Genomic DNA, 10,690 nt, shown 5'->3' with positions numbered 1-10,690 from the left:
CTTAGTTTCATATATTTATCAGAAAGGCTCTTGAGCAACGAACCGCCCTTACTGTCTCTGCCTGGTCGTTTCTCCTCTCTCCACTGGGATTCTCTGCCTCTAACCCTATTACAGGGGCTGAGTCACTGGCTTACTGGTGCTCTTTCATGCCGTCCCTAGGAGGGGTGCGTCACTTGAGTGGGTTGAGTCACTGACGTGATCTTCCTGGCTGGGTTGGCTCCCCCCCTTTGGTTGTGCCGTGGCAGAGATCTTTGTGGGCTATACTCGGCCTTGTCTCAGGATGGTAAGTTGGTGGTTGAAGATATCCCTCTAGTGTTGTGGGGGCTGTGCTTTGGCAAGGTGGGTGGGGTTATATCCTGCCTGTTTGGCCCTGTCCGGGGTATCATCGGATGGGGCCACAGTGTCTCCTGACCCCTCCTGTCTCAGCCTCCAGTATTCATGCTGCATTAGTTTATGTGTCGGGGGGCTAGGGTCAGTTTTGTTATATCTGGAGTACTTCTGTCTTATCCGGTGTCCTGTGTGAATTTAAGTATGCTCTCTCTAGTTCTCTCTTTCTCTCTTTCTTTCTCTCTCTCGGAGGACCTGAGCCCTAGGACCATGCCTCCGGATGACCTGACATGATGACTCCTTGCTGTCCCCAGTCCACATGGCCGTGCTGCTGCTCCAGTTTCAACTGTTCTGCCTGCGGCTATGGAACCCTGACCTGTTCACCGGACGTGCTACTTGTCCCAGACCTGCTGTTTTCAACTCTCTAGAGACCGCAGGAGCGGTAGAGATACTCTTGATGATCGGCTATGAAAAGCCAACTGACATTTACTCCTGAGGTGCTTCATCCTCGACAACTACTGTGATTATTATTATTTGACAATGCTGGTCATTTATGAACATTTGAACATCTTGGCCATGTTCTGTTATAATCTCCCCCCGGCACAGCCAGAAGAGGACTAGCCACCCCTCATAGCCTGGTTCCTCTCTAGGTTTCTTCCTAGGTTTAGGCTTTTCTAGGGAGTTTTTCCTAGCCACCGTGCTTCTACACCTGCATTGCTTGCTGTTTGGGGTTTTAGGCTGGGTTTATGTACAGCACTTTGATATATCATCTGATGTACGAAGGGTTATATAAATAAATTTGATTTGATTTGATCACATCGTATGTTTCTGAATATATACAAAGATGTTCAAAAAATGTTTAAAACATAATTACTACAAATATATAAACACTATAAAGACAATGGATACTGAAGATAGTTAACTCACACTAGTGTCTGTATGTTGCAGAGTGGACTGGTTAGTCCAACACAGAGCAGCTCCACTCCTCTGTCTCCCAGGTCATTGTAGCTGAGGTCCAGTTCTCTCAGGGGGGAGTTTGGTGTCTGCAGAGCTGAGGTCAGAGTCTCACAGGATTTATATGTGAGTTTACAGCCAGCTAGTCTGGAGAGAGGAGATATGTCGATACACTGTTAAATATGCAAAGATTTAAGAATAATGAGATGCATTAAGACAATAACAGAAGGACATGATTAGACTATGTTAAAAACATACTAACTCAGTCATGATATTTAACCTTAGATTCATATATTGATCACAATGCATGTATGTTTCTGCATATTTACGAAGATGTTCAAAGAATGTTAAAAACATAATTACTACAAATATATAAACTATATAAAGACATTGGATACTGAAGATATTTAACTCACACTAGTGTCTGTATGTTGCAGAGTGGACTGGTTAGTCCAACACAGAGCAGCTCCACTCCTCGGTCTTCCAGGTCATTGTTGCTGAGGTCCAGTTCTCTCAGGGGGGAGTTTGGTGTCTGCAGAGCTGAGGCCAGAGTCTCACAGAATTTATATGCCAGTTTACAGCCAGTTAGTCTGGAGAGAGGAGATAATCTGTTAGATATAAAAATTCTTCATTATAATGATACTGTAAACATCAACAAAATAACAGAACTTACAGTGCTCTCTTGCAGGTTTTCACTACCGGAAGCAACCTCTGATAACCTTTCTCTGTTGTGTTGTATGTCTTCAGGTCAAACTCCTCCAGCACCTCCTCTGACATCAGTAACAGGTAGGCCAGGGCTGAACATTGGTCAGGTTTTAGCTCTGTTTCTGAAAGAGTTCCTGATCGCAGGGAGGTCTGCATGTTTTCAACTAGAGAGTTGGCACCAAGTTCATTCAGACAGTGGAACAAGTTGATGATCCTTTCTGGTGAGGATTCCTGGTTGATCTTGTCTGAAAGGTACCTGACTGTCCTCTCGACTGTTTCCTCATTGGTCTGTGTTGTACTTCCTGTCTGTGTCAGAAGGCCTCTTAACAGATTCTGATTGGACGCCAGTGAGAGACCCAGAAGGAAGCGGAGGAACAGGTCCAGGTGTCCATTCTCACTCTTCAAGGCCTGGTCCACTGCGCTCCTGTGTAAGTCAGACAACTGGATTGACTCCTTCTCTTCATCATCACTAGTGGGGGAGAAAACATTTTCCTTCTTGTCCAGACATGATTCTAAAGCATGCACTGCTGCTAGAAACTCCTGAATGCTCAGATGCAGAAAGCTGTAGACCTTGTCTTGGTACAGCCCAGATTCTTCTTTAAAGATCTCTGTACACAATGCTGAGTACTCTGATGCCTCTGTGACATCAAGGCCACACTCTCTCAGGTCCTCCTCATAGAACATCAGGTTGCCCTTCTGCAGCTGTTGGAAAGCCAGCTTTGCCAGTTTCAGGATCATCTCTTTGTCTGACTGAGACAGTTCCTTTGGGTTTGTCTCTGTGGCTTTGTTGTACTTCTTGTTCTTCACAATGATTTGGATGAGCATGAAGTGTGAGTACATCTGGGTCAGAGTTTTGGGGACTTCATATTTCTCTGCCACTTTCAGTATCATCTCAAGGACAGTGGCTGATATCCAACAGAAGACTGGCATGTGGCACATGATGTGGAGGCTCCTTGATGTCTTCATGTGTTTGATGATTCCTTTGGCCAGATTCTGATCTGTGACTTTCTTCCTGAAATACTCCTCCTTCTGTGGATCATTGAAACCTCGTACCTCTGTCACCTGGTCAACACACTCAGGAGGGATCTGATTGGCTGCTGCAGGCCGTGTGGTTATCCAGAGGAGAGCAGAGGGAAGCAGATTCCCCTCAATGAGGTTTGTCAGCAGCATGTCCACTGAGGTTGGCTTCGCGACATCACAGCACTTCTCATTGTTTTTGAAGTCTAGAGGAAGTCGACACTCATCCAGACCATCAAAAATGAAAACAGTTTTGGTTTCACCATCTTCAATGCTGTCAATCTCTTTCAGCTCTGGGAAGTAATAGGAAAGAAGTTGCATCAGACTGTATTGGTCCTTTTTCAGGTTCAGATCACGGAAAGGAAGAGGAAACATGAAATGAACGTCCTGATTTGCTTTTCCCTCTGCCCAGTCAAGGATGACTTTCTGCACAGAGACTGTTTTTCCAATGCCAGCGATTCCTTTGGTCAGCACAGTTCTGATAGGTTTGTCTTGTCCAGGTAAAGGCTTGAAGATGTCATTGCATTTGATTGGTGTCTCTTGTGTGGTTTGTTTCTTGGATGCCATCTCTATCTGTCTAACCTCATGTTCATTATTGAGCCCTCCACTTCCACCCTCTGTGATGTAGAGCTCTGTGTAGATGTCCTTGAACAGACTTTGGTTTCCATGGTGTCCAATTCCTTCAGATATGTGTTGATACTTGTGTTTCAGTTTAGCCTTAATGTCTTGTTGGACTGTCAGCAGAGTTTGACCTGTAGGAAAACAATGAGAGTTGGGACTCATAAGTTTGTTTGTGTGTTTTATAAGGTCCTTTGTACCGTTCTTTGTAATATTGTATGAAACACAGTCTTACTTCTTCTGTCCAGAAGGTTGTGTGTGATCTTTAATGCATCCTCACTGTCCAAACTCTCCACTTCCTTATTGTCATCTGGTAATGGTTCCTGGCTGAAAGCAGGTGGCTGATCACTCTTCATTGATAGCAGGCTGGTTGTAGGTGACTCCGCTCTGGGCTTCTGGACACTGAACAAAACAGGGAGACAGATCACCTCATCAATATCACATCAATTCCTCATCTACTTCATTTTAACAACTGTATAGTGGAACTTCTAGCAGTCCTGAAGTTGCTTTATAAAGCTAAAGTCTGCATTTGGTCATTAGATTTTAGGACTTCAATGAACTTGGCAACACTTTTCTCAAAAATGTGTTTTATATCTTTAAGAGAACTGTACATTTTACAATTCATCTCTTACCTCTCGGAACTGGTGTCTTGATTCACTTCAGAGGCAGTGGTCTCCTCCTCTCTCTCCCCAGAGAGACTCATTTTAGAGGCAGTGGTATCCTCTCTCCCCCCAGAGAGACTCATTTTAGAGGCAGTGGTCTCCTCCTCTCTCTCCCCAGAGAGACTCATTTTTGAGGCAGTGGTCTCCTCCTCTCTCTCCCCAGAGAGACTCATTTTAGACGCAGTGGTCTTCTCCTCTCTCTCCCCAGAGAGACTCATTTTAGAGGCAGTGGTCTCCTCCTCTCTCTCCCCAGAGAGACTCATTTTAGAGGCAGCGGTCCCCTCCTCTCTCTCCCCAGAGAGACTCATTTTAGAGGCAATGGTCCCCTCCTCTCTCTCCCCAGAGATCCTCATTTTAGAGGCAGTGGTCTCCTCCTCTCTCTCCCCAGAGAGACTAATTTTAGAGGCAGTGGTCTCCTCCTCTCTCTCACCAGAGAGACTCATTTTAGAGGCAGTGGTCTCCTTCTCTCTCTCCCCAGAGAGACTTATTTTCGATGTAAATCACAGCTTACTCAGCTACAATAAGAAATAGCCAAACCGTACATTTTTCTGAGCATTGTTAGTACCACCCAGCATAAGCAGAGAACATGTCTAACTGACTGGCTGGTACGCTGGGCGAGATAAGCAGACCTTTATACCCTGATAAGACAACAATAAATGTTCTGTAATCATTAACCCTAGAGGCATGTAGGGAGATTAACCAAAGGTATGGCCTCTGCAGAGTTAGAAACATCAGCTACTACAGAGTAAAAGAACATTAATAAAGTCAAACAATCATCAGAAAATGCTCAGTCCACTTTCTATAATCTGCCATGTCTTTACCTACTCCTCCATTCAGATTGTTACTGACAAACTAAGACTTGCTATAAGATGTTTCTTATGTGGTGGAAAATTTTTCCAATGTGATTGTCTGTATGTTTCCATAGAATAGGCGATGTTATAGACCCTGTCAGAGTGTCAGTCTAACCCTAACTCATGTATCATTAACCAGACCTCTTCATTTTATGTAAATACAACACCTGGATTTATTACTCTGGTGTAAGAGTCACGGTTCCAAGCCAAAGTTCCACCCCATTGGCCAGCAGTTCCCCTTAAAGCAAACTTGTCTGCACTGCCACGCCCACAGCTGAAGCCAGTCTGTTTGTTAACTTCCTGGAGGAGTGGGAGTTCCCTGGCAGAAGGCCCAGCTCCCTAGCCTGTCTGCTTGTGACATCATGCCACTCCTTGTCATACACTAATGTGTGACCAATTCAGGAAACCAGGCGTATGTCGATAGTCATGACTTCACTGGAGAGCCTTTAATCAAAATGCGTTTTTGGGCAGAAATTCCTTCTGGAACATGTGAACTTTCATGTTCCTTAGTAACAAACTTGTATGCCATCTGTAAATACGGGTAAAATTGTTAAATTACGAGCCTTGTTGTTAAAGCCACAGAAAAAGGTTGCAACCTTCCCACTAGCCATGATTGGCTTAGATAATGAGTGGGCAGGATATACCGAGAGAGGAGTTCGGATTGGTCTGCAAGATACTGTAGTAGGCTTCTGTCTATTTGAGCTGGTCAATCTGTGTTGGTAATCTGGTCGAACGATGCTTTTGAAAAAATGCATTGTTTAGTGTAGCTGCATAAATGTGGATCTCCACTTTCTGGAGGATCAAGTTTTGAAATCCGTGGAATTAGAGGATGATAGCTAAAGAGATGGAGGAAACACCTGTCTCTGGATTACATCTTCAAACTAAGGGCAACCGTGGCACGGCATTCCTGACAGGGTCCATACACGATGATGTATTCAGGAAAGATAGTTTAGCGTTAGCTAGCTACATTTTCAGATATTACACGTTTCTAATTTGGACAGAAAGTGATTTAATTTCAAGCTAAAGTGTAATGTTAGCTAGCTAGCTAACGTTAGCTGGCTGGCTCCCTAGCCAACGTTATTATTCGTTTCCCAGAGCCGTATGCTTTTCTAGTTAGAGCTCGTTAGCTAATGTTACAATATGTGTGTACAATATGGCCGGTGTCAGTGGACGTCTGCAAAAAAGCGTAATGAAATTGTTTCCAGCAGAGCTGGTTAGGCTCCCCTCTGTGTTGATCTCTGCTCTCCATCCTGCTGTCTGGTGAACTGAAGGGAGAGTCGAGTTACCATGTATTTTACTGATACACCTCCTCCCTGTAGGAACCACCCTATGACGCATGTGGCTGCCACTTCTCCCGTTTGCAGTCATTATTGACAGTCTGTTTGTTTTGAGGTGTGTGTGTGTGTGTGTGTGTGTGTGTGTGTGTGTGTGTGTGTGTGTGTGTGTGTGTGTGTGTGTGTGTGTGTGTGTGTGTGTGTGTGTGTGTGTGTGTGTGTGTGTGAGAGATCACATATATGGTTACTATGCAGTCTGATCACTATAATTTGGTGGTGACGTGTCCTCTGAAACATGACCCGCTAAGCTGACTACTTCTTAACACACTACTCACTTAATCAGGAAGTCAGCCATATCAATGTGTTGGAGGAAACAGGTCATGGTTAGAAGGGATCCAGCATTTGTCCGATTAATCTCAAAAGTTGACATTAGTTGCATTTTAGCTAACCATTTTCTGAACTTCTAACTGCTATGTTAATTCTCCTAATCTACTATGTTAATTCTCCTAACCTGCTACAAAAGTCAAATATGACATTCATTTGAGCCAAGGAAAGCCCCCCCGCCCCTAACCCAGACAGCCAATTGTGCCCTTTGGAGCTCAAGGCCGGCTGTAACACAGCCTTGGATCAAACCCCAGGCTGTAGTGGCACCTCAGCACTGCATGCAGTGCCTTAGACCTGTGTGCCACCTGGGAGGCCTCTGTTGTGGCAAGGATTTTGACAGCGGAAAGGCAGCCTTTCCAGTCGTGAATCACAGTGCCCATATGCTCATGGAACAAGAGAGATGTGCTTTTTTGTGCCTGTAAAGCTTGTACTTAGAAACATAAAAAAAAATAAAAAAATTAAATGTCATTTGATTACAAACCAAGCAGAGCTTCCCCTTTTTTTGTCCCACCCAATACCTTTTACTCTAGTCTATCGATAAAGGGTGTGGTTCGTGAGACCACTTTTGAAATAAATCTTAATCACCAAAGCTGTATTAAAACATCAAGTTTGGGACCATCAGAAGTGTGACTGGTAAGCCTCTGTACATCATTTTAGCTCCTGTTGCTATTGTTATTTTGGATGTCTTGAACCCCTCCATGTAGACTACATGTCCAGCTCCTGTTGTTATTTTGGATGTGGTACACCCCTCCATGTAGACTACATGCCAGTTCCTGTTGTTATTTTGGATGTACGTAAAACCCATCCATGTAGACTATATGTCCAGCCCCTGTTGTTATTTTGGATGTGGTAAACCCCTCCATGTAGACTACATGTCCAGCTCCTGTTGTTATTTTGGATGTACGGTAAACCCCTCCCTGTAGACTACGTGTCCGTATGCCCATCATGGAACGAGAGATGAGCAGATGACCCTATTTAGAAAGTTATTTACCTCTAACAATGTGATGAGAAAACAACCCCGCAGTAGCCAACCCTTACTCTTCTATAACTAAGGAAAGCTCCATCAACAGCAATGGGTAGGATGTCTTCCTCATCCTGGCCAGGCATTAGCTATCATAAAGGAGCATATTCATAACAGGTTTCTACATGGTCTACTTGTGAGGCTTTTTTGCCATCATGCTTTTGCATTATTCACATAGGCCTACCTGTAGTGCATACTCCATTTGGCTTGTAACAACAATTTACTACCTGTGATGTGCTAGATGACTTGTATCAACAATTTACTATCTGTGATGTGCTAGATGTCTTGTATCAACAATTTACTATCTGTGATGTGTTAGATGCCTTATGATTGATGAGAAAAAGAAGTCCACTGTGGCTGATCTGCTTGATCAGTTCTCCCCCCCCCATCATTAACCCATATGTTTAACCTGATGATAATATCTGGTACTATCCTCAATGAAGTGGAGGACCTGTTGGACTGGGAATTCTTATCACATCATGTGTTCTCTCCCAGATGCTGGTAAGGGCTGAGATGACTGACAGGTAGGATTCCAGTTGAGGTGGTTTAATAACGCTGATTCATATAGAGCAGGAACGGCACAGCACAGTGTATGGCCTAAAGCACTTTAAGGTATGGCTTGTTTTAACCACGAGTGTGTGTGGTTATTAGTAAAGGACTCACACTGGCCTTGGCCTAAACAAATAATGCTAACTAAAAGGTAAACAAAGGAGATGCCTGGAACTTGTACTTTCTCTAGTTACTTCCTTCTCCTCAGCTGGAGATTGCCCAGCATGCTCTGCTCCACAACACCGGTGCTACAGTTCTCCCATGATGAACTAATATCTATCCTCCTTTGTACACCCAAGGTTTGGAAGGTGGCCCAGGTAGGTTTTGTACACCCAAGGTTTGGAAGGTGGCCCATGTAGGTTTTGTACACCCAAGGTTTGGAAGGTGGCCCAGGTAGGTTTTGTACACCCAAGGTTTGGAAGGTGGCCCATGTAGGTTTTGTACACCCAAGGATTGGAAGGTGGCCCATGTAGGTTTTGTACACCCAAGGTTTGGAAGGTGGCCCATGTAGGTTTTGTACACCCAAGGATTGGAAGGTGGCCCATGTACTCCCTCTTCACAAAGGTGCTGACCCTTGTGACCTAAATCAGCCCTATTTCTCAACTTTCTTGCCTAGCTAAAATATTAGAATCCTTGATGAATTCTCAGCTAAGATCTTTCTTGTTTTTGCAATGTATTGTAAATATACATCAGTAGTGTTTAGACCAGGACTATCTCTGCTGCATCCCTAGTTTTACAGTAAATCATGTGGTTATCTGTGTGGATAAAATGAAACGTGGTGCCCTCTTCATTGACCTGTCAAAGGCTTTCAATACTGTTGACCACTCACTGCTAATTCAGAGGATTTCCTCAATTGGCCAAGACCAGGCTGCATGTAACTGGTTTAAAAATGACTTAACTCAATGTGTATCTACTGATGGTGTTAAAAGGTTTCATGGAAATTACGAAAGGTGTCCCGCAGGGGTCAATTCTGAGTCCTGTACCTTTTACTGTTTACATTAACAACATCGACCTGCCTGTAAAAAAGCCTGTAAATTGCACTTTTATGCCGATGAACCTCCTGAGTGGCGCAGTAGTCTAAAGCAGACCCGGGTTCGATCCCGGGCTGTATCACAACCTGCCATGATCGGGAGTCCCATAGGGCAGCGCACAATTGGCGTCGTCCGGGTTAAGTGAGATTTTGGCCGGGGGTGCTTTACAAGTAGGCCGTCATTGAAAATAAGAATTTGTTCTCAACTGACTTGCCAAGTTAAATAAATACATACTTGTATGCTATTGCCCCCATGGTTGACCAGGCTCTATCTGAACTGCAGTCTGCCTTCATTGTATTACAGAAAAACTGAATTGACCTGAAATTAGTATTAAATGCAGCTAAAATCAAGTATGTTGTTCTGTTGATGTTGTTAAGCGCATAAAAATAGTGGTGTAAAGTAATTAAGAAAAAATACTTTAAATTACTACTTAAGTCGTTTTTTGGGGTATCTGGACTTTACTTTACTATTTATATTTTTGTCTACTTTTACTTCACTACATTCCTAAAGAAAATAATGCACTTTTACCTCCATACATTTTCCCTGACACCCAAAAGTACTCATTACATTTTGACAGGAAAATGGTCCAATTCACACACTTATCAAGGGAACATCCCTGGTCATCCCTACTGCCTCTAATCTGGAGGACTCACTAAACAGAGAACATCCCTGTTCATCCCTACTGCCTCTGATCTGGAGGACTCACTAAACAGAGAACATCCCTGGTCATCCCTACTGACTCTGATCTGGAGGACTCACTAAACAGAGAACATCCCTGGTCATCCCTACTGTCTCTGATCTGACGGACTCACTAAACAGAGAACATCCCTGGTCATCCCTGCTGCCTCTGATCTGGAGGACTCACTAAACAGAGAACATCCCTGGTCCTCCCTACTGCCTCTGATCTGGAGGACTCACTAAACAGAGAACATCCCTGGTCCTCCCTGCTGCCTCTGATCTGGAGGACTCACTAAACAGAGAACATCCCTGTTCATCCCTACTGTCTCTGATCTGGAGGACTCACTAAACAGAGAACATCCCTGGTCATCCCTACTGCCTCTGATCTGGAGGACTCACTAAACAGAGAACATCCCTGGTCATCCCTACTGCCTCTGATCTGGAGGACTCACTAAACAGGGAACATCCCTGTTCATCCCTACTGCCTCTAATCTGGAGGACTCACTAAACACAAACACTTTGTTTGTAAATTAATGTCTGAGTGTTGGAGCCGCTGACTATTCATCAATAAAAAAAACTATAAAATTGTGTCGTCTGGTTTGTTTAATATCAGGAACTT

At 44.0% G+C, this 10,690-nt stretch overlaps 1 protein-coding gene across 1 annotated transcript; it reads right to left on the bottom strand.

Annotated features, from left to right (window-relative positions):
* Positions 1-1,250: 1,250 nt before the first annotated feature.
* On the bottom strand, positions 1,251-4,860 carry LOC129850494 (NLR family CARD domain-containing protein 3-like). Its single transcript, XM_055916876.1, has 5 exons — positions 4,254-4,860; positions 3,857-4,023; positions 1,955-3,755; positions 1,698-1,871; positions 1,251-1,428 (listed from the first exon to the last, which is right to left on the bottom strand). The coding sequence occupies exons 1-5, from the start codon at positions 4,724-4,726 to the stop codon at positions 1,251-1,253; spliced, it is 2,793 nt and encodes a 930-aa protein (XP_055772851.1). The 5' UTR covers positions 4,727-4,860.
* Between the last annotated feature and the right edge of the window lie 5,830 nt (positions 4,861-10,690).

Source organism: Salvelinus fontinalis, unplaced genomic scaffold, assembly GCF_029448725.1.
Source record: "Salvelinus fontinalis isolate EN_2023a unplaced genomic scaffold, ASM2944872v1 scaffold_2077, whole genome shotgun sequence".
NCBI lineage: Eukaryota > Metazoa > Chordata > Actinopteri > Salmoniformes > Salmonidae > Salvelinus > Salvelinus fontinalis.
Note: the sequence above shows the minus strand (reverse complement) of the source record. Positions and strands in the feature narration are given on the sequence as shown.